At 40.7% G+C, this 25,394-nt stretch overlaps 2 protein-coding genes across 3 annotated transcripts in view; both read left to right on the top strand.

Annotated features, from left to right (window-relative positions):
- The first annotated feature begins 8,933 nt into the window (after positions 1-8,933).
- Positions 8,934-11,282, top strand: LOC145457568 (uncharacterized). The gene has a single exon (XM_080335790.1). The coding sequence runs from the start codon at positions 9,768-9,770 to the stop codon at positions 11,280-11,282; it is 1,515 nt and encodes a 504-aa protein (XP_080191916.1). The 5' UTR covers positions 8,934-9,767.
- A 6,221-nt stretch (positions 11,283-17,503) lies between these two features.
- The window catches only part of LOC145457804 (RNA polymerase-associated protein CTR9 homolog), a 486,484-nt gene continuing 478,593 nt past the window's right edge, over positions 17,504-25,394 (top strand). For both annotated transcript variants that reach the window (XM_080336098.1, XM_080336097.1), the window contains exon 1: positions 17,504-18,382. The gene's annotated coding sequence lies outside the window, so the exon portion shown is untranslated. The remainder of the gene's footprint in view (positions 18,383-25,394) is intronic.

Genomic DNA, 25,394 nt, shown 5'->3' with positions numbered 1-25,394 from the left:
GTTTTAACGAATATCGCTGAATATAATTTAGATACCGGTTGCGTCGTTCCGTTCACACCGCATTGTCGCCTATATCAAATATTTCATCACAGTAAGTATGGCCCCCATAACGTTTGAAACTCCCGGTACGCAATCTTGCAATTACCTGCAATTGTCGAGCATGTCCGCATTCAAGTCGAAATACAAGCAATTTCTTCTAAATCAATACTAGCCAGTCTTCAGGATTACCGGACCATCGACCTAACATCGACCTCGCCCTCCGCCACATGCCACCCCATTTTGTCGCTTGTGTCTTATATTCTCTGCATTACTTTTCATTCAGTGTGCATGCCTCTTATTTACTTCGCCTAGGCTAAGGTGGGTGTCTGATCTTAATGGCTACTCCAAGTTGTTTCGACACCTTCCTATCTTTTCATTGTATCGCAGTCTTGTGATGTTTTGAAACGATGAAAATATTAATAAACCTGACTGACTGACTGACTGACCTATTATACCTAGCAGCCCCCATGACGCATCCTAATCTGAAAAAGTGAAACTTGACTTTTTTTTAACGTTAGACCTGTTTTAGCAGACCGCTGTTGAAACTTTCTGGACAAAAGACATGAAATATATTTTACGCTTTTTAGAAGTAGTATTTGTTTTTTTCTTCCAATTACGAGTATTATACGTTGAGTTCCAATTACATTTTCAGTTCTTTTGTCTGTAGAACATCACATGTTGAAGTATAAAAGCAAGTGTGGTAATGCCTGATATAGTCCGAAAATAAAGCTATACACTATATGGCATTTTTTACATTATGCCATATTTTTAATTACCGTATACTAATCGCGCAAAGTGTTAAAGCCGTATCGGACACAACATCTCCGTATTGCTCTTCGGCTGAACTATAGAGGCCTTATAATATGGAGGAAGGCGCCATGCCATGATATTCTCTAAAACGGGGTGTTCGAGTAAACAAAGGATTAGTATCGCATCTCCATATCAATATTATCAATTACATCCCATGATGTGGACGACTGCTTATTCTGTCGAAAATTGACAGCTCTTGGTATGCATCAGTATGAATCAAACTCTCTGCACCTTGCGCATAGCTCCATTTGCAGCTTTTGACAGTCCATGCGAACGAATTACGATCTTTTTCACAACTACTTACTTACTTGAGTAGATTTGAAGTCAGTCAGTTCTACTTCAAGTAGTTTTAGGTTGCTTATGTAAGAAGTACTTCTACTGGTACTTGAGTACATTTTTTTTCGTCGCTACTTCAATCTGAGTAGCCTTCTTGACTACTTTGACCACCTCTGCAAAAAAGCCCAGAAAAAGACCCGACGAAAGAATAGCACTCACAAGGAATGGAAAAAACTAGTAGAAAGAGCCGCGGCTCCAACAAGATCAACATCGAAAAGAACTGTGACATCGGGCACTCTAGGCCGAGGGGGATGTTAGATTAAAAGGATCGCAACTGCATGCGTGTCGTTCGACATCATCCTATATGTTCATTACATCGCATTGTGTCTCGTCGTATTGTACATTGTGTGTGACTTGTTCATATGAAAGAATGTAACCCAACGATTATCCTCTTATTATCCTGGACTGTGGGAGCAGTTGTAATCAGTTTACACCAGAATACACAGATCAAAGGCTACTTCATCTGATGTGCCCGTGGGAAAATTAAGTCATTTTCAACTAAGACTGTGACAACCATAAAAGAAGTTAACCAGCGTAGTTAGCCAGGTGACATCCCTAATCTGACATATATTCAAGCACTGATTTAATGAGCCGTTCGCAGTTTCACTTTACGTTGCGTTCGTACTTACACCTGCATGGCTTAATCTTTGAGACATGCATATTCATCTTAGTCTGCTATTACATTATTGTTCAGTCAGTCCACGATTTGCGTTTGTTTAATCTGTCGTCTGACCCGTCGTTTTCATTGAAAAATCTTTCTGGGATTTGTATACGAAGTTGGTATAAGTTTTCCGTTGCCAAATTATCGTGTTCGAGCAAAAAAACTATTTTCTAGCAGGCAGAAAGTAAACAGTTCGTATTTTAACTTTAAATTAATCGGTTGATTTGGAAACGCAACCACTAGAAGAGTGAGCAGATGAAAACTTACTGGCATGTTCCAAAATAAAAGTACTTTTCGACCGATGTGATGGAAACATCCCTCATAAAGAGAGCATCAGAGTTAGCTGGTTACTTTTCAATATAATAACTACTCAAGTAGAAAGATACAGAGAAATTTCCTCTCGATCAGAGATAGTCGATATATACCATGTCTGTGGTGTGTTAGTAGAGTACTGCATTGCAACCAGGACATCAAGTCTGGGGTATGTTTAGGGTGTGTTCGTACTGTGTTACAACTCGGACATCATGTCTGAGGTAAGTTTGAGGTGTGTTCGTACTGCAGTGCAACCTAAACATCAAGTCTGGGGTACGTTTGGGGTGTGTTCGTGCTGTGTTACAACTGAGGTATGTTTGAGGTGTGTTCGTACTGCAGTGCTACCTGGACATCAAGTCTGGGGTACGTTTGGGGTGTGTCAGTACTACGTTGCCACAGTTGAAGAAACCTCATAGTTAGACAAGATGTCCTTATGTTCGGTATGCTCCTTATTGCCAAAATGAAAGGCACCCTTTCAGAAATTAGGAGTATTGCGACATTTGCGAGTTGCGTCTGATCCGTGGTCCGCTGTTTACATTGTAGTCTTTCTAGTAGTCCGGTCGGTGCGCAGTTCCGCTCCGTCCGCCGTTTAGTATTGCAAGTTCCGCTAGTTCCGCGGTCCGCTCGTTCCGCCGTTTAGTATTGAGCTATTTTTTTATGGTCCGCTCGGTCCGCAGTTCCGCCGTTTAATATTGCAAGTTCCGCTAGTTCCACGGGTTGCTCGGTCCGCCGTTTAGTATTACATGTTCCGCTGTTCCGCGGTCCGCCGTTTAGAGTTGTCCTTTCCTTATGGAATAGAGATTAATTTGAAAATCCAATTTTTTATCAATCATATTGCTTCAAAGTACATTGTGCAATAATTTTTTTGCGTGTAAACGGAATGCCACATGGATTTTCAAGTCCGCTCCCTCCAAATTTTGCTTCGTCCGTAACTTTTTTCCTTCGAGTTTAGAGCAAAAAAGTTGATTTTTTTCAATTCCTTGGCCTCGAATTTGTATAATTACACATTTTAATTGATTCTCCACCATCATTACAGCAAAAAATATAGATTTTAAAGATTTTTGCATGCAGCGCCACCTAGTGACATGAGAATTTTGAATCGCATTATCTTTTGAACCGCTGGAAATTTTTCAATTCAATTTTTTTAATGTACCCAGAATTCAAAAAAGAACAACATTTGTAAATATTGGACAATTCTGAGGGTATGCATTACAAATGTCAGAAAATTTGCTAAATTATAATGGAATGAGTCTTTTGAGTTCAACCAGGTTCTACCCACTTTTTTTCAATTTTGCTTGAGTGATATAGAATGGCTCGCATGCATTATATCGTAATTGTCCTCAGTCCAGGCCTTATTTTCAAAGTAGCCTATCAGGATTTATAAGACGACATTACCAATAATGTGGTGACTTAATACTGTTCGATTGGAATCTCGGTACATTTTGCCTGATATATCAGGTGAGAATTGAAGATTCCTCTGTGAGCACGGGCGATTTTGCTGTGAGACAATCTCATTACCTGTGAGACACTAGCGATTTTGCTGTGAGATGATCTCGCCAAAGATGATTCAGCTGTGAGACACTATAGATAACTACTATAACCTATGGATAGATACGCAACACCCGTCGTCACGCTTGCTTGCTCGGAGGAAATTACTGCTCAACAATCTGAACCCAACGTAGTTGCTAATCCCATAGCTGGCGACCCCCGCGCTCAAATTAAATAAAGTTGATCTTATAAGAAAGCTACTGCCGCACTGATTCTAAAAATAGACATTAAACTTTCATCAAGGCAATGGAACCACCCTGAAATAGCCTTCAAAGTCTGAAAATCAACATTGTTCTAAACAATCGCAGAGCAGGGGTGTTCACCAGTGATGAGCATCGGAGCGGAGTCGGAGTGGATTCGGAGCGGAGTTTTGCCGATTTTGTGACAGTCGGAGCGGAGTCGGAGTTTACTACAGATATTTTTTCGGAGAATTTCGGAATATTGTAACTTTTGTCTCCGATATCTTTGAATAGCTCTGACCAGAATACACTCTTGATTATGATTACAAACCAAAGCCCAGACAGTTGACACCTTGTAAAGTTGTAATATGACAGGTAACATGCAAAAATGATTGCCAAGTGCATAAAAATCAGCCATCTGCACTGCAATTGGGGACTGGAGAGTAGACAATACTATGAGGTCAACCATATTATCACATTAATTTAGTAAAACACATTACCAAGTGTACCATGCTTGCCACTGTTTCGGATACTTGACGAGATTCGTCGGAGTATCTCGGAGTCTGGGATTGAGCTGTTCGGAGTCGGAGGGAGTTTTCCTCAGACACTAAAGTTGTCGGAGGGATTCGGAGTCTCGAAAAGCACTATCCGCTCATCACCGGTGTTCACGGTTCTAGCATTTTGCTACTCACGGCCGCATTTCTATTACATATATATAGCGAACGCTAGCATTCCACCAGACAGTCGTAATGGATCAGCTGAACGCCAAATATCTATGTTACATAAGCTACTTGACGACTTCGCATCGCATACAGCCTTTGTATATGTATCAATACATTGAGTGGGACATCAAAACAATATAATATGAATCCATGTCAAGTAATACACGCTAATACAAGCAGTGAGCAGGACCCTCCCTGTCAGGTGAGCACGGGACGCCAATTTATGGGGTACATTGTGAGCAGTGAGCAAGGTGTGACAGCCCACCCATTAGGGGTGTATGTGATGATTGTTATTGTTATAATTGCTATTGTGATGGTACTGTTATTTCTAGGGCCGCCAAGTGTCTAGCTCCGACTAGGTGAAATGGACACTTGGTGGACCCACGACAATGCATGCCTCTTCTGATCTGAACTGGCTGCCGTGAGGACGCGGAAATAAAGCGGTCTGAAAACTATTGTGAATCTCTTTACATCGACTATATTAGGAGGTCTTCCACAATAGCGAGCACGCCAAAAAACAAAGTCGATACTATTTCCTCGTCAAAGGAGAGTTATCAGGAGGCACGCAACAGATTCCTAGGGTGGAGCCCAATTTCTCTGCTGAGTGGCGATTCTCTACTCGGCAACGATTTCGTTACTCTACTCACGCCAAAAAGTATACTCACACTCAAATGCGTCCAGATCGGCACTCAAATCTAAGTCTACCAGGTAACGACTTGTCGAAGATGATAGGATCGTTAAACTCTTCGAAATGTACTTCCGCGAGATGCAAGGAGTGGTTATTGGTGTTGGCGAGGAGTTCTTTGAGCTCATCATCGCCTTTCTGAGCTTCTAGTAATGCTTCGGCTGTGATGGGAACAGTGTTCGGATAAATCGCGTTCACCTCGAGCCTGGAGAGAGTATCCGCAGCCGTATTCAGAGTCCCTTTGATGTGTCTAACGTCGTCGGTATATTCCGTGATAAATTCCAACTGTCTTGCTTGACGATCCAGAAGTCTGTCAGTTGGATTCCTTAACGATTGTACAAGCCCGTCATTATCGGTAATGAGTTGAAATTTTCTACCCTTTAGTTGGACATGAAAATGCTTGATTGCTGAATAAGCCGCCAAAAGCTCGCGATCAAATGCGGAGTACTTGCGCTGTGTCGGGTTCAAGGTTTTCGAGAAGAATGCTAAGGGTAACCACGAATCATCACGTTTCTGTTGCAAAACAGCTCCAATTCCGATTTGACTAGCGTCTACCACGAGTGACAGTTCGGCATCATGAATCGGGTGGAACAATATGACATTATCGGACAGTTCGGTCTTGATGCGTTCGAAAGCTGTGTTAGCACTATCTGTCCATTTTACAAGATAGCGCTTATTCGATGCTGCATTGGCCACGTCATACAGTGGCTTCAAAATCTCGGCACACTTTTTGACAAAACGGTGGTAATAGCAGACTAGTCCAAGGAATGAACGTAGTTGTTTTACATTTTCGGGACGAGGATAGTTAGAGATTACTTCAACCTTAGACGGCAAGGGACTAATTCCCCTTGCATTAACAAGGTGACCTAAAAATTCGATTTCTTCCTTACCGAAACTGCACTTATCAACATTTATGACCAGTCCGAACTTACGAAACCTTGAAAACAATTTCGACAATGTTGCCATGTGCTCTTCTTCAGTCCGAGTCGCAATTAAAATGTCGTCTAAAAACACGAAAATATTGTCCAGTCCTTCGGTTACTTCGGATATAAAACGGCTAAAAGTACTACAAGCGTTGGTCAAGCCGAACATCATCGTCGTTGGTTGAAATAGTCCTTCGGGACAAATAAAAGCAGCCTTCTCTTGATCGTTCGGATGAAGAGGAATTTGATGGTACGCCTTCGCTAAGTCAACTTTGCTAAAAACATTACAGTTCGACAGTTCATTGGTAAAATCACGTAGAAATGGGACAGGCCAGCGATCCTTGACCGTTTGATTGTTTAATTTCCTATAGTCGACACAGATTCTAATATCGTCTAACCCCTTCGGTACGACAGTGATGGGAGAGGCGAAAGGCGATTTTGAGCGAATGATTACACCGGACTTCAACATCTCTTGCAATCGATTCTTCACCTTCTGTTTCAAATGGGGCGGCAATGGGCGACAGCGTGAACGAGTGGGACATCCGTTAGTAATAATACGATGTACAGTACCGTGATTAGCTCGTACTGCTGCATTCCGTGGAATGGTAATGTCATTGAAGCTCGACAAAAGATCTACATATGGCCTATTGTGATCATGCGCTATAAAGTTCAACCCGCGAACTACTGGATTACACTTCCAGTAAGGAATGAAACCTCCTGAAACCGTATCAATCAGACAATTGTTCCTCAAATCAACGATGAGAGAAAATCGCTTAATAAAATCAGCCCCCAATATGGCAATGTGTGTATCGGCAATATAGAATCGAAATCCATACTTGTGTCTATCGGAGAACTCGATTCTCGAATATCTCGTTCCAAACGTCGCAATTTTCGATCCATTTGTAGCGTACAGATTTGGTCCTGGTTTACTTTTTAAAACGTTACTCGAAGTCGGTAAAACAGAAACGGATGCTCCTGTATCGACGAGGAAAATCTGCCCTGAAATCGAATCTCGTACATGCAATGAAGGGTTTTCACGTTCAGAGTTCACTGTTGAAAATTGTTGCGATCCCTCACGAGGCCTCCGTCTAAAAAAGGGCGATTTGAGGAGTAGGAACAGGGTGGACGGCAATTTCGAGCTCGATTACCGAATTTATCATGATAAAAGCACAACTGATTCGTACCACGCAGATGAGCAAATCGAGTTACCTCACCACGTGTCTCTGAACGATTTGACTGCGTCCGAAAAGCTGGTCGATCACCTCTAAAGGGTTCATGGCGAGGAACGAAACTACGATTGAAATTGTGCGAGCTTTGTCCGCCCGATGCAGGTAAATGTCGTGTCGAAGGTATCGCCTTCCATTCCCTGACCTCTCGAGCTATCGATTGAACAGTTCGTTGCAATTCATCTAATTGATTTGCGGGAGGATAACTGTAATGATTTGAAACCACACGAGGAGAAGCGCGAGTGTATATACTATCAGCTCGTAGGGCAAGCTGTTCCACGGTATCGTCTACATGCGACGACAATATCCCAGCAATATGATCTGGCAAATGATGAAGGAACGTTTCCTTTAAATAACAGTCGGAACCTGGTGTGTTTGATAGAGTACCCATTGCATTCCGCAATTTTTTCAGAAGTTCAGAGGGTTTTAAATCTCTACAGCGATCACTATAAAGTTCCTTAACACGGTCTCGTATGGGAACAGCGTACTCACGCATCAGAAGATCACGCAATACTTCGTAGCAGTCGTCGTCTTCTGGGCCAGGTAACTTCAAACGAATCGATTCGAGCTGGTTGCCGTCTAAACATCTCAGGACATGGAAATACTTCGACGCAGAGTCCGTAACCCCATAACTGACAAATCCGGCTTCCACCGAAACAAACCACGACTCCGGCGAATGGGACCAGAAATTAACCACCGGTGGCGGCATCCTCGGGGTACCATTGAAATTCGCTGAGTTCGCAATATCGTCTATCGATTGTTGTTGTCGTCGTCGTCGTCGAGAAGACATTTCAAATACAGCAGAGAGTGAGCAAGGAATTCGAGTCGGCGACTGCACGTTGGGTTCGAGTCGGCTGGCGAATCACGTCAGCTAGGATGGCCAGCGAAATCACGTCGGGGTCACCAAAAATATAGCGTGCTCTGTCGTGGGCGCGCGTTCTTCTTGGTCCGCGGCTCGATAAGTCAAAGTAGACAAGTCAGCATTGCTCTTTTAATAAAACAACTTAAACATGACGATGCTCATCCGACGGATACTAAAAGACGACTGGCTCGGACGGTGACTAAAAGCGACTGACACAACATAGGTTCGCAACAGCAACAAGTATAGAAGCATAATCAACTCAGTGATCAGCGAGGGTAATTAGGATAATCGTGGAGCGGTACGCTACAGTATGTTGGCTTCTGTGGTGAACTCGCCTAAGGTTGATGCCGACAGCAATGGGGAATTAGGTTGTGATCCTGTAAGTAGGCCCAAGGTTGGATTTGTGATAGATTCTTGTGGAGATGAGACAGCATTTGTCACTCCTTGTAATGGTAAAAGTAGTCCTAAAATGATGAATGTGGGACCGTTCCATTATGGTGCGTCTGATTATGTTAAAATGGCCCCCGAGACATTTGATGGTGCTAGTGGTACTTCTCTGGAGGAGTACCTCTGTCATTTTGAATTTACTGCTTTGTGTAATGAGTGGAACAATGAACGTAAAGGTTGCTATTTGGGTTCTAGTTTGCGTGGCCGAGCTTTGTCTGTTGCGTGTGAGTTATCAGCTGAGGTTCTTGTGCAGTATGTGCGCCTCGTTGAACATTTGAGAAAAAGGTGTAAAACTAGTTCTCATGGCTCACTGGTTTATCGTAATTCCTTCACCACTAGAAAGAACTTGCCAGGGGAGTCACCCACGGCTTTTGCTGCGGCCCTGCGAAGTTTAGCCCATAAGGCATATCCTCAAATGTCTGACCAAGTTTGTGAGCAGATGGTAATTCAGCAGTTTTGCCATGGTTTCTCAGACCCCCATGTGTGTGCTTTACTTAGCTTGCAGGATTCAAGCAATTTGGACGACCTGATCAAAGTCGCAGAGGTTTATGAAGGCGCTTTTTCTAGTAAAGTAGACCAGGGTAAGGTGGCCAAATCTTTGATTAAAACTGGTGACGGTTTTGACTCTGATGGAAATTGTACGTCTAGTAGTGGAGTGTGTTCTGGTGTTTCTGATCTTCGCAAGGACTTGGAAACTTTGTCTTTGGAGGTTAGGAAACTGGTACAATCGATGGAATCTGCCCCAGTTAGGTATTCAAAACCAGAACGTCGTGTAATGCCGAAATGCTACCGGTGCGGTGATCCGTCCCATTTGATACGTAATTGCCCGGTTCCTGTTTGCGCGAGGTGCCGTGGAGCTGGTCACGTGGCCGAGCAATGTCAATTCCAGTATCCTGCTCCGAACCAGATGTATGGCCCTGTGTTTAATCAAAATGTGCCTGCTCAACCGACCCATCAAGCTTTAAACCATTAGTAGCGGATCATTGGTCCAGTGATACCGCGAATAAGACCAGTGCTATGGACAAATCTTGGGATAGGATGTTAGAACATGATTCTTTGGTTTTTTCGTTAGCTTTATCAACTAATTGGTTTGCGATGGTGAGTGTGAATGGTTTTTCGATCAAGTTTCTTATTGACACGGGCAGTGCGATTACAGTTATCGATATTTCTGTGTGGGAGGACATGCCTAACAAAGGTGAGCTGTTTCCGTATGAGAAGTCGTATAAAGTTGCCAATGGTGGATGGCTGAACGTGTTAGGTAGGAGTAAGGTGCAAATGTGCATTGAGTCTGTGTGTGTTGTCAAGGAAGTGGTTGTTGCGGAGCTCGGCGCCGCTGTTGGGATTTTGGGTTATGATTATTTTAAAGAGTATGATTGTGTGTTGTATGCAAAAGACGAATGCATGGAAGTGTTGGGCCAAAGGGTCAATCTTAAACCGTCCGCTCCATCAGTGCCCTGCTGTAGAATCTTTTTGGATAGTGACGTAGCTATTTCTGGGTACAGTGAAACGATAATATTTGGTAAACTTAATGAGACTTGGCCCCAGTTGGATGGAATTGCGGTTTTTTTCGAACCTTCAGGCAATTTCGTGAGTGAATATGAGTCAAGTGGTCTGTATTTGGTCCCTGGATTGGTAGACCCAGAATTGGATAGGATACCCTTGCTGTTGGTTAATTCTGGCGGTGAGGACATTATTTTGCCAGCTGCCTTGTTACTGGGAGTTTTGTGTCCGCAAGAGTGTCAGCCTGTGGAATTTTGCTGTCCCACGCTTGTTCAGGATGTCCCTCATCATCCTGGATCTCTACCTGAGCATCTGGAGTGTCTGGTAGACGGTGTGGAAGGTCTCTCTGATTTCCGCCTCGAATCATTGCGGAACCTCCTGATTGAATTCCAGGATGTTTTCTGTGGCCCAGATGGTCGCTTGGGTCGTACTTCTGTGATCAAGCACAAAATTGTGACTTCCTCGTATAAACCAATCAAAGTGCCTCCGCGACGATTGGGCTGGGCCATGCGAAAGATATTGGACGTTGAGATTGATAAGATGCTGGATCAAGATGTTATTGAGCAATCAGACTCCCCGTATAATACACCATTGTTGTTGGTGCCTAAGAAAGATGGGTCATCTCGTGTTGTTTTGGATTTTCGAAAACTGAACGAAGTTACAGTGAAAGACGCCTATAGTCTGCCAAGGATTGATGACATTTTAGACTCGCTCGGTAATTCCACTTGGTTTTCTGTTTTTGATTTAGCCAGTGGTTTCTGGCAGGTGGAGATTGATGAGAAGGATCGCCACAAAACAGCTTTCAGCCTTCCTGGGAGAGACCATTACCAGTTCAAGGTTATGGCTTTTGGATTGGCCAACTCGCCACCTCTGTTTCAAAGATTGATGGAAAAAGTTCTTGCTGGTATTTTATACAAGAAAGCTCTGGTATTTATTGATGATTTCATGGTATATGCCGGGAGTTTCGAAGAGGAAATTGCAAATTTGAGGGATGTTTTCCTCAGGATTCGTTCTGCAGGACTAAAATTTTAACCGTCCAAGTGCAAATTGTTCAGAAAGTCGGTGGAGTATTTGGGTCATGTTATCACATCAAACGGTGTTTTGTGCTGTGAAGAGAAAGTGAATGCGATCAAGGAGTGGCCTGTGCCTTGTAAATTGAAGGAATTGCAGGCATTCTTGGGCACTGCAAATTATTACCGACAGTTTGTGCCATTCTTTGCATCGGTGGCCAAACCTTTGCTGCGGCTCACTAAGAAAGGTGTCAACTTTCAATTGGGATGAACAGTGTCAGATGGCATTTGATCAATTGAAAATGAAACTGACCTCGGCTCCTATATTGGCGTTTCCTTTGGAGGATGGTGGTGCTTTTAAATTGGATTCTGATTGTTCTGGTTTTGGTGCAGTAGCAGTGTTGTCACAGCTTCAAGATGGCGAAGAAAAGGTAATTGCATATGCCAGTAAATCTCTTTCAAAGGAACAGTGTAATTGGTGCGCTACTTTCCGAGAGCTGTATGCTTGTAGATGGGCAGTTGAACATTTCAAGACTTATCTTTGGGGTCGAAAATTCATTCTGAGGGTTGATCATGCAGCGCTTAAATGGCTGATGAATTTTCGCGAACCGGAAGGCCTGGTAGCCCGTTGGATATCTTACTTGAATACGTATGATTTCACGGTCGAACATAGGCCTGGGAAACTGCATGGTAATGCTGATGGCTTAAGTCGCAGACCTCGGCGACGTTGCAATCGTGATGAGTGTGGCTCATGTGCCCCGTATTTGCCTTCCGAAGGTGGTAAAATTGTATCTGCGATTGTTGCCGGTATTTCTGACGATAGGACTAGTAATTGGTAGGGATCTTATACCTTATCTGACATCCGTCAAGGGCAAGCAGAAGACCCGGAACTTAATGTGGTCATACAGTATAAAGAGAATCGTACGGACCGTCCCACATCTGAAGAATTGTTGTTTCAGCCGCATGTAGTGCGTCAGCTGTGTATGCAGTGGTCTGTGTTGTCGCTGTGTAATGGAGTGCTGTATAGAAAGTATTCGAAGGCAAAGCCTGGATGTCCCGTAACGTATCAACTGGTAGTGGCAAGATCATGGCGCAGGGAACTCTTCAATCACCTTCATACTCTTCGGACTGCAGGTCACCTTGGACGTGACAAGACTAACTGGAAGATGAGAGAACGCTACTACTGGCCCGGTATGAAACGCATGGTTGAGCACTGGGTAAAATTTTGCAAGACTTGTACGGCTACAAAGTCACCTCATGGTATTCACCAAGCTGCTTTGTGCAAGATGCTTTGTGCTGAACCTTTAGATAGAGTGTCGCTTGATTTTGTTGGGCCATTGCCTGAGACTGACGAGGGGTATTTGCACATGTTGGTGCTTACTGATTACTTTTCGAAATGGGTTGAAGTGTATCCGATGCGTGTTAAATCTGCTCAAAATACTGCAGAAATTCTGGTGTCCCAATTTTTCACAAAATATGGGCGCCCACGAATAATTCATACTGACCAAGGGGGACAATTCGAAGGGGAACTTTTTCAGCACATGTGTTTGCTCTTTGATATTAGGAAGACTCGTACCACCCCCTATCATCCCCGTTCGGATGGACTCTGTGAGCGTATGAACAGAACGCTGCAGCAAATGCTCACTAGTGTTGTTGATGATTCTCGGTCTGATTGGGCTGACCATTTGCCCTATATTTTGATGGCTTATCGCTCAACAGTTCATCATTCGACTGGTTATACCCCAAATCGCCTGTTTCTGGGTCGTGAAATATCACTTCCTACTGATATCATGTATGGTCGGCCCCCCAGTAATGACAGTGCTAAATGCTATGTGGATTATCTCAATTGGTTTCGTGATGCTTGTTCAGATGCTTTACTTTTGCTCGCGAACGTCTATCCAAGTCTGCAGTGAGGCAGAAACGTGATTTTGATAGTGCGGTGAGACCGCTGGCTTTTGCCGTGGGTGACTATTGTTGGTATTTCTATCCTCCTAAAAAGAGAAAATTGTCCTCTGGATGGTCAGGACCCTATGTAATTGTTGAGCAAATTTCAGATTGTGTTTACCGCATACAGAAAGTTGGAACTCAAAATTTTCGCAAGTCTCATGTTGATTACCTGATGCCTTATGATCGTGACGATGGGGAAAGTAGTGATGTTGGCGTTTTTGAGCCAGTAATAGCTGATGTTTCTGATCATGGTGATGAGATTTTTGATATTGTGAATGATCAGGACGCGCCTGAAACTGTATATGCTACAAGATCAAAACGTTTTGTACGGCGTCCTAGGTATCTGTTGGATTATGAGTCATGATTGTTTATTTTGATAATGGTTGTTAGTTTTTGGTTACACGTAAGAGTGAATTTTTTATTATTATTATGTAATTCCCTCTACTTTTGGGGGGAGCAGTGTGACAGCCCACCCATTAGGGGTGTATGTGATGATTGTTATTGTTATAATTGCTATTGTGATGGTACTGTTATTTCTAGGGCCGCCAAGTGTCTAGCTCCGACTAGGTGAAATGGACACTTGGTGGACCCACGACAATGCATGCCTCTTCTGATCTGAACTGGCTGCCGTGAGGACGCGGAAATAAAGCGGTCTGAAAACTATTGTGAATCTCTTAACATCGACTATATTAGGAGGTCTTCCACCCTGCAAGCGTCAGGTGAGCACCTGCCATCGATTCCTAACGGTCAAGACGGGCATTTTGTTGTAACTTCGAGACTCGAATGTACAGAGTCGTCGCATGATGAGACTTGAGAACATGAATTTGTTTTCCATGATGTTTGTACACCGACGCATTGTATGTACACCTCGTTTACGCGAGTACTTGGCATGTATGAACAATCGTGACGTAGGCTACTTGATGTGATGGTGTATGCATTGGTATTTTTCATGGAGACAAAACACGGGTTGTAACATGTTTACTTGAATATTGGTCGTTGGTTCATGAGTGAATATCCGGATCTGGTCAACACACTTTCTTAGGGTTTCCGGTTTCAGCTGACTGGAGCGAAATGTATTGGCCAGTAAAGACATAATATAGTAAACATGTGTGAGAAAACTCAACCCGGAATTGTTAGCACGACGGAAACACAAATTCATCGATTTCCGACTACCGTTATCCGTGTACCAACCAGGTACCAAAGTTGAGGTGGTGTTTTATTCAGACATATGGACTCTGTGGAAAAACTAAAGCACGAGCCCGGACACACACCAGGAGACACAATATTCGTCGATTTCCAAAGCATACATTTCGATATACAACGGTATTCTGTTATTTCATGTGGTTAGCCGATGATATAGATGCGATGCGATCGACGCGGGTATACTCTGAAACCGGTTGTCGGTTTATATTTTCGTCACTGTTCGTTGTAATCAATTTCAAACTGTCACCAATACAGCAAATACCAAATTGATGCGCGTGGTTGTCCGATTTCAAAACCAACACGGTGTTGTTACTCAGGTAAACGTCACATCTCCAAGCGCAAATGGTGTTGTTACTCAGGGAAAAAATATATTTCCAAACGACAATGGGTTATTATTACTCAGGCGAAAAATATATTTCCAGACCAAAATGGGTTGTTACTTTAGGTAACGATTGATTTCCAAACGAAAATGGTTTGTTACCCAGGGAAAAGATAGATTTCCAAGTGAAACGGTATTGTTACACAGGTAAATGTCAGATTTCCTAGTGAAAATGTATTATTACTCTGGGCAAATGTCAGATCTCCAAAGGAAAACGGTATAGTCTTACTCCAGGTAAATATTTATTTCTAAGTGAAAATGGTTTGTTACCCAGGGAAAAGATAGATTTCCAAGTGAAAACGGTCTTGGTACTCAGGTAAATGATAGTTTTCTAAACGAAAAGGGTTTGTTACCCAGGGAGAAAATATATTTCTAAAAGAAAATGATTAGTTACTCTAGGTAAAAGTATTTTTCCAAGTGAAAATGGTTTGTTGTTGTAGGAAAAAAATAGATTCGCAAACGACAAGTGTTTTGTTACTCTACGAAAGGATAGAACCCAAAGTGAAAATGTATTGTTACTCTGGGTAAACGATAGATCTCCAAAGGAAAATGGTGTTTTTACTCAGGTAACGGCAGACCTCCAAGTGAAAATGGTAATTTTACACAGGTAAACGTCAGTTGTCCAAACGAAAATGATATTTTTACTTGGGTATAGGTATCGTGTGTTCAACGCTGGTAGTGTGATTGGTCTTGTTAAACGTAGTTGCCGAGTTGTACAATATGATTTTCGTGCGTATACAATTACGAAAGGGAATGAATGAAATTGCTATTATGAGTGTCATAAGGTTGTTGTATGTTGATTTGATTAGTAGGGGTAGTAACCCTATCACTCGCATATGACAAACACAATCATGGGAGCTTGTGCACGATCTGCCCTAAGTCAACGGTATTTCGGTCCCGGCGCTCAGGCAAAATCCGCCGTTTCATAAACGGAAAATTATTAATGAGCACACTGCTTTTTACCGGGTGGAAATTACATTAACCTGTGTGCTTTTAAGGCAGAAATGGGAAATAAAGGTGTTAATACTACTTTAGTAGTTCTATAAAATCGAGCCCCGTGAATTTATGTTATTTATTACAAATACTGATGTAATTTATCACAAATACCGATATAAAATATGTAAATGTGTTTGCAGGCGAACTATAATGTGGCGCAAGTAGAATAAAGACTGACATATAACGAGTCGGTATAGAAGCGGGAGAAACCGTGGAATCACAGTTAATATAACTAAAAGATCCACAATTAGGGACCCGTAATTCTAGGATATAGTTACGCTGATGAATGCATAGTAACTATGGCTAATTGGCGCTATCTAAAATTTCGACCGTTGTGTATGTTTTGAGATATCACGGAATATTATCAAAATCTACGGACTGTAACGATGCAACACAAAAGGTTTATATGAATCTTTTTATTTGTTGAAACCCAAATTGAAATTAAATTGAGGTTGATGACATCATAAACTAGAAAATACATCACCAAGTTAAATGCCCGAGTGATGCGATGAGGAAGTTAGCTGAATTTAAATACCGGAAGCTTGGACATATGGCCATATGTTGATCGTCACACATTAGATATAGGATAATACTTTAGTCGCCGTCATTATTGTATTAGCGCGGATCTAAACATAGGACGGTAATTCCAGACCTTTTTGGATTCGAGAAATAGGATAGTGTTAGGGGATATCAGAAGTCTATAGTCGGAGCTTAAAATGCAAATGTAATGATAACAAATGAACCATATTTTGCCAGTAGAAGCATCATGGGAGCAAGATTAGTTGTATTAATTGTAAAGATGTTGTTGACTAGTGTCAGAATGTAGTAAAAAGTGGAAGATTTGAAATTGAGCATATTTCGGAAATGAATAAAATATGTCTTTATAGTACTAGGAGCTCATAATGGATAAGGATCGAGTATCTAGCTATAGGCTAATCAAAAATAAATAGTTACCAAAAGTGTATAGTTGTAGTAAGCAGTCTTGACGCATTGTATTAATGTTTAAATGTCATTTTGTTAGAAAAATCCACGTTGAGCTGAGATATCGAAATAACATTTAATGCTTGTGAACCGAGTTATCAGACTTTTTTTTATGGTGTCTTTATATGACCCTTTTAAAGCAATATAGTGTCAATTTGTGTCAAGTAATAGTGGCTACTCGTCCTGTATCATTATTCGCAATTTGTAAACAATTATGAATCGTATATTCGTCTATATGGTGAAATACTAATTTTAATGTATAGCCTCTAATGCATTATATTTCGTATTTCTTGACTTACTTATTTTGCACTCCAAAGATTAAATTGGAGATGAGGCACGGTAATTTGAGTGTATGGCGTAATTTTATGTTTGAACTAATGCTTGTATGCTTTACTGCATTAATTGAATATCCGTAATATACCAAGGAGCAAGCATGCCTGTAAAAATTAGGACGACATATATCTGTTGGCGATAGCCATATAGATTATGGATTGGTGTTTATGTATACTGTACACAGCTTTCGTTGAAGTTGAAACTAACTACCACGGCGGCCCATAAGACTCCTTTAAGCACACGTGTGTTGTTGCTAAACAACAGAGGTGTGATTGCCCACCTTATAAGGAAACATTATCTAATGTTCTCTGGGAATAGTATCAGTATTGAAGCCCAGAAAATAATTACGACAGATTATATAGGGCCTTAGGCAGATAACTTCTTGAAGAATATCATTAACAAAATTAGGTGATCGTTTTGGTCAACTAACTACCGATAGGTAGGTGATTAGTGAAAACCACCCTACATACAACCCAAATCTGACACGCTCGTTATGCGTAACAAAGGTGTCTGAAGCGAATGCGAAGGATTAGCGTATGGAGGCTAATCACGGTTTATCTGTAATTGTTATGTACAATACATGCAAATATTAAGTTGCTTTATAATGATGGCTCTGCCATTTTCGGTGTCTGCGAACTTTTACAGTGAAAAGGCGTTACGGTGAATTGGCGATATATGTACTGTGTGTATTATATATTGTGCTTCATATTATATCCACATATTGCGTCACCCTAGAAAAACGGTTAATAAAGTCAAGCCCAATCCTATAGAAGTAAAGTGATTACATATATATGTGTAAGTATTTATTGCATTTTTGGGATCAATGTATATTGAAAATTGTGTGATTTTGTGTGAATTATTTAGTATGCGTCATAACTAGTCCACGCCCCAGCGACTAGAACCCCTACACTTGAGTGAGGTTAGACGGTTATAAAACCAAGACAAGTTGCTTGGGAGAACTGTCATAAAATTAGATAAGTAACACCCTAGTGTATTCGAGATTATACAAATACACAAAAAACCTTGATCAGCCTTAAACGATAATATGAAGATGTAACAAGCCCTTCACCAGAATGCTTTGGCCCTGGGTCAATTGAATACATGAGATAGAGTATAGGATACGTGTAATTGCTGTTGAAATATGGTCTTAATCGCATATGTGTTGAATTGCACGATTTTAGAAAACTTTAGTGACAGTTGGATGCATTTTATGAATGTATTGTTGCTATGGTAACATCTCTATTTGAGTGTGACGTCTTATTGGAGTATTTGGTTGTATTAAGGTACATTACCAGGCTAAATATGATACATACCCTATCCTAAACTGGACCTTGAGGTCGCTGGAAGCTCAAGACACTTCGAAGGCTGCACCACCTGCAACAGTGATTCACCAAATTGAATTACAAGCAAAAGAACCAGGCACAAACAATATCTTCCTACTAACAAGATTGAAGGCAAGATATTTCTACAAACACATATGGAGGCACCCGACGGAATTGTAATTCAAGGCGCCTGGTAATCATTGTTGCTTCTAGAATATTCGTCTTCAGAATAGAGTGGACTTTCACATATTTCTGAAGAGTGGGGAGGTGAGCGGTAATCAATCATGAAGTTATTTTGGCTACGAAAACGTAAAGAGGACACTTGCACCCTTCGCAAAAACACCCAACTGATGAAGACCACTCAACAACGGCAGCTAACAACTCGGGCTAATGAAGGTCAGCTGACAGCACGTGTCCAGCATCAAACAAAATTCGTGAAAAAGGTGACGTCCATTCTACATAAGACGGCAAAACTATTCAAAAAAGCCAGAAAAGACGTCAAACAAGCGACAACTTATTTGACTACCGTCCGGAAAGTGAGTACCAAAAATACTGCCGATTCGCTTGAACCAGTCTTAAGGAGCCAAGCAAAATCTGGAGTGGCCAGGAGTGAAATCATGGACCGAGTTTCAAATCCGTTAGAAATGCAGACGCGGACAAAAGTCGAACCAGCGGCACCTCTTCGAGCGTACGGGTCCCTTCAGTCGTCGCCCAGAGTCACAGAAGATATGAAGTTGGAATCTGGATGTCACCCGACACCACGGTCAATGACAGAAAGAGTGTCGCTCAATGCGAACGCAAATCATCACATTGCACAGGAGACTTTCTTATCGCCCCTCGATCGAGAGAAGGTGCCACAGGTATTATTACCTTCTCAGCGTCCCAAAATGATCGATAAAAAACAATTTATTACTGCGGAAGAAACAATATTGATATCACCCAGTAATAGGCTGATTATTTGGTGCATGATAGCTGTTTTCCGATACATGTTACATGTCGATACAGTTGCTGATAGTATTTTAGAAAATGTCGTAGGGCTACATTGTCCACTGCTGATGCCCATGAAGTCGATATAAAGGCGCATCAACAATTATTATCTTCAATTCTATTTAGTTTGCCCGGATAACTTGATTAGATAGAGGAAATAAATTTTACGCTGGTCAAAGTAGTCAGCGTTGATACTCAAGTAGAAGTAGAGACAACGTTGTATATGTCTGCATGCATAAAAAAAACTATTTGAGTAGTACTCTGGAATAGTAGACTATTTCCCGATTGGACAGCTATGATTTGACTAAGCTACAAAATTGAAGTTTTGGCAGATAATTATCCGATCGTAGAGGAAATTAGCTTTATACGCGGGTAATTGGCTATACATCGACAATATTAGGTATAGGTGGATCGTCACTGGTAGAGTCATTGATATATATAGAAATTGATGGGGTTTCAATTCCTTTTGCGTGTGGTAATGTCCCGTTAAATATTATTGGATATCATTGGATAGACAAGGTTATACCGCTGCCTTCAATTGATACGGTGTTAAAGAGCCCGTCAATTGCAAGTCACGAGCTGGCTCAGTCCGAAATAGGTGTTCCGTGTTCATTGTCGACACATGCCGTAATAGAATATGATGGTGAAGGGCGGGAAATAAAAACTTTGGCCAAACAAGGAAATAACGTGAAGAACAGCAATCGCGAAGCTGTTTCGAATGTTAGGTCGTTAGAAATTGAAAGTAAGTCGCACCCGTGCCAATATAATAGTGACAGCGCCGTTACGGTTTGCGCTGAAAATAGTGGTGAAGTGCAGGCACGGAATTTGGTCCCATTGGGTGTAAAATGTGAGTGCGACAGGTCGAAAAGTTTTAGGACGCAAGATCTTTTCGATCTAGGCCCCGAAAGTGCATGTTGACGTAGGCGTACCGAAACATCAAAAATCTCATAGTGGAGATTTATTTGCCTCGTTTTTAACGACAAATAAAAGGCCAAAATATTTCCCGCGAAAGGTATTCGATGGTCCAATAACGGAATATGTGTTGCAAAATGAATCGGATATAGAGGTTAGATTGGAATTGGAAGAACTTCGTAAGCATTCCGTATTGCTGTCAAAAGCGCCTTTCCAACCGCCCGACCTTAATGACAATGCTAATTGCTATTATAGAAGAGAAAATATGGAGAGCGGTGTATGAGCCGTTTACCACAGAATTGGAAGATCTTGTCGGGCATTTGCGGGAGAAACAAGCCATGAAGTATCCATGTAAAATAGAACTAAAAGATGAATCGACCCCTCCATTAGTGTCTTCACCTTATAATTTGAGAGGGATAGGACAGCTGAATGCAGCGATGAAGCCAATAACCAGAGTTTCACAGTTAAAAAAATGCGTAGTGTTTTAGGGAATTATATAAAACAACCTACCCTTTTAAAAAAAGTGGGGGGAGAGTGATGGCCGTCTAGGTATGGTCATGCGATAGGAAAAACGTCTGAATAGGATTGCTACAAACGTAATGAGATTCTATATAAAATGATTTGACTCGCAAATGTTCTATACGTCCAGACCAAAGGGTAAATTGATAGGAATGTATCATCGACATATTTAGTTCACTACTAAACGTGAAGACACAACTGGAAATCGACCGAAGGCCTTACATTTGAAATCGCAATAAGCAATGCTCGAATTGGGATTATATAGTCAATTCCCGATCCATAACTCTTTTTGGGCTAGGAGTCAATCACAGTGCATTGTTAAAATTGATGGAATAAAGTGATTTATTGTATGGTTATATAGTACCGTATATATATGTATATAGTATATAGCGAATAACGCAAAATAGAGTTTCTGAGTGTCCTATTGTTGTACATAATGGTAAATATGAATGGACTATCTGAGTAGCATAATGCCGCAACCTTTTAGTGTATAATTTAGATCTGCAAAGCGAAAATTGGTACAATTCTGATGCCCTGGAGATTGGCTAATGTTCGGTGGATTGTTAATTTAAAATGAGGGAAGCTCTTGTGAAAAAATATCCATATGCTCGGTGATTAACTGTCGGAAATATGAATCATATGAAGCTGCGATCATGCATGAGATCATGCGATCATTTGTATGACACTGTCGTCATAGGCTATAGTGTGCACCGTGACAACAGATATGCGGGCGGAAAATGCACATGCTCCTATTTCCTTGGCCTTGCATTTCTACGAGTCACGTTGCATCGTGCATCAGCCCCCAATCATGACCGTGAATACATGTAACTAACTTGTTCGGTCTCGATCAATGCAAAAGAGATAATTCGTTTTAAAACCGTAACCACATGTAGGTTGATGCGATTTCTATCTCCTTGCATTCAGTCGTGTCGTGTCCATTTTAATACGAGACCCACAGGTATGACATGCACACACTAACACCGTGAACAGAAGTTGATGATTTTGATTAATAAAAATATTTCTTGACTACATCGGAATGTCTATGTTGTAGAAAGTAAATACTTTTATGGGGCTGTGTGTATAATGAAAGCGATTGGTTACAAGTATGTGGCTGGGAAAGAAAATTTAGTTTTCTGTGTATGGCAGTTTGGGGTCAAATGAAAATAGATTCATGGTTTTAATTGGATTTGTGCTGTTTTAATGTACGTTTCAACAGGAGACTTGACACTGAACAACAATTCGACTCATAAAACATATCAGTTGTATGATTTGTCACTGGTGTGCAAAGGGTTAGGAACATTTTAATACAGCTCCATCTACTGCTTGTTTGGTTGCGAGGACAATCATGTGATGACTCAGCACTTTTCGTTAGCAAAGTAGATTGATCTATGTGAAAGATGTAAGGACCGTGACTAGAAAACAAATGTACTCTTTAGTTGGAGTAGCTGATTTATTGCTATAACATTGATAGAACCCTCTGGAAGTGAGTATGCTTTTCTTTCACGAAAGTTTACGCGGCTCCGTTGTAAGAAATTTGTGTTAACTAAACTCGGATGGATACTGCAATTGTGCTGGACGTACACACGGTATTCGCATACTGCACACATACAAACTTTTGTGTAAACAACTCTGATGTTTCTGTTAGTACTAGTTCTGTGTTGAACTATTTGATTATTAGGATACATGAACAACCATTCAGACAATAAAGTTCTTGTGACGTCGAAACAGTTTGAAAGTGTCACCAGTCATTGCGTATGTTCGCAGCATGAGAATATATCGAATATTTTCGTGTGTCATGAATATCTTTCATATACAATTAGTATGAAATGAGATGCATGGAATAATAATTAGTGTCCTACAAATGTAAAAACTTGTGTTTGATTGCATACGTTTTTATCGTTGTTCGTTGTGGTTTTGAAAGACGAGTGAGTTTACATTTAAATATAGTAAGCGGAACAACTCAAGTAATAAATTATACTCGTTTGAATATCGACAACGGAAAAAATACCGATGAATGGAGTAACAGTATTAATATGAGTGGTATGTTATTTTTCGTGATATGCAACCAATCTTCTAAGCAGAACTTGTCAATAATTTATCATGTCATAGAAAAGCCGCTTGTTATGAATTCAAAACAAATGTACTTCGCTTATCACGATGATGGAAATTATGATCAACGCAGTATTTCGAAGTGGTATGTTCAACAATCACTAAATGACAAAAAATAACAAACTGTGCATACAGCTCGGTTAGGTAAACAATACAGTTACAAATCGGATGTAAGCTTGATTTACAGATTACAGCCTGATGATGTAAAGCTCAACCACTCCAGTGTGTTTATTGCAAAGTATTTGACACAAACAAAATATTGAATGAAGACCTCGGTTTCATTACCAAGTGAGTGAAAATTATTTTCTGTTGGGTGGATATGATTTACATTTAGAAAAACGATATAGACCGATTAAGCGACGCTGTTTCATAGCCGTCGAATGAGTAAAATTTCTTTGGAGTTCGGTTTAGTGAGTTAATTTTTAGGGATTCAATCACATACAAGTAACGTCTTTAGTGACAGAGTATTGTGATGACATTTACTTTAGCGAATGACAACGGAACAATTTTCGATTGCATTGCCGGTGTATGTGTTACACAAATAATTCTAGTACACCTAACCATAGGATACATTTGGCAAACATCGTACAAATTGTTTCTTTGTGCTGGTAACGACTTTCAGCGGCTTGGTTTCATGTCGGGAATTATTATTTGAGGGTTCAAAAACAATTTCAATCAATACTACAAATGAACAACAATGCAAAACACGTTTAGTGAATTACAGTGTTGCCAGTACTTCCTTGATATTACGATTGTTGTGCACTAGACATTTCTAGTTGAATTGAATGCATCTAGCAAACATATTCCAATTTACTTTTGTAATGATCAAAGTCTTAGAGTGCAACCTCGTGATATTTTACATTTAGCACGTTCTATAGAAAGTGTGAACGGAGTTGAGTATTAATCGTGTACTTGGGATAGTGCTTTGATATCAAAGATATATTTTCACACTGTGTAATGTTTCGATTCTCTGTTGTGAATACCGCCAGTAACGACATTGATGTTAAATCCTCACTCTTGGTCATTGTAAGCGAATCCTAAACATCGCAGCAGTCGGTATGGAATTCGAACGCATGCATACTTTTAGATAGGCGACACTAACAAGTTTATTGCATCCGTGAAATACTCTGAAACGTCGATTCGTGATTGTGTTAGCTATATTCATCTTCTATATCTGTGGACACAAATAATTCTTCACTTTGGTTACAGCTCATTCGTAACGAATTGTTGCGTGCAATCTAATAAAGCCCGAGTCGAAGACGAATGATTTGATTTCAATGAACTTAAAAGTCCTTTTGTTTTGGTGTTGGGTTTAATACGATTTGTATGACTATAACGAATCCGATTCCAAAAGTGATATGTTACATTTAACAAAAGTTTGATGACTTGTATTCTGATATTGATAGATGTGAAAAGTAATATGACTAGTTTATAAAATCTCGGTAATGTTCTTTGTCATGTCTGTGTTCAACAAATATGCGATCAAGTCTTACCATTCGATATTAACTTTCGCAGTCGGTGTAAGCGAAAATTTGTTGAAGTAACAATACCGACGAGTTCAATAATATTCTCTATCGATGCAATCAAATAATCCGTCAGCTACAAGTGGATTTAAAACTTGATGCTGTTTTGTGGTTAACTCAAGTCAGGGGCATGTTTGTGTTGATTTCAGGAATGATCATGACGAGTTGGTCGGGTAAATTAGTTAATGTGGTAGTAACTATGACCGTAAAGAGTTGCTGACATTCCAATATTTTTTACGCTGTCGTATATGGATTCACTTGTGATAATTTAATTCTCAGTCATTGTTCAGACATTTAAATCACATATACTCAGAATATAATATGTTTATGTCAAGTCGTATATGCACCGAATAATAAATACTCTGTCTTACAGAATAATTAACGACCTTTACAGTTGAAGAAAAATTATCGGTCATATGAATACAACCAGATGAATTAATTCAAGTTTGCTAGTTGTACTGATATAATCAAGTAAGTGGAAACTAGATTTTTAACACCGGTTAATGTTATAAATAATTCTTTTGAGTATGGTAAGATGTTAAAATGTCTCTTTGAAAAACGGAAAGCCGGATCGTGAATAGAGTTGTAATGTTTAGTCGTTTCAAATCAATGTGTGTATAATATCGAAATGGTACTTGGAAAGATGGTAGTCATGTTTGTCAATCCTATTTCAATTCACACTACACCAAGTCAAAATATTTCGTTTCGGATTACCTCAATTTACATCTTACATCTCGCGAATGGATTCCGACCCGTGCTATAACTAGATCGCTATGTCTGATGTATTATCCTGTCAGCGACGTAGGGTTTTACAATTATTTCACACCTTTTTGAATAAGCGTCAACTTCGCAAAGGATTAGGGTTGGATCAGAAATAAGTGAGAATTTGTCGGTATTCGAATCACCGTCTGCGACGGTTCTGT

This window comes from Botryllus schlosseri, chromosome 15 (genome assembly GCF_051294905.1).
Source record: "Botryllus schlosseri isolate E-star chromosome 15, Bs_hap1, whole genome shotgun sequence".
In the NCBI taxonomy this organism is placed as follows: domain Eukaryota; kingdom Metazoa; phylum Chordata; class Ascidiacea; order Stolidobranchia; family Styelidae; genus Botryllus; species Botryllus schlosseri.
Note: the sequence above shows the minus strand (reverse complement) of the source record. Positions and strands in the feature narration are given on the sequence as shown.

Coding starts and splice junctions, on each gene's coding strand:
- LOC145457568 (XM_080335790.1), top strand. CDS start 9,768: ATGGACAAATCTTGGGATAGGATGTTAGAACATGATTCTTTGGTTTTT.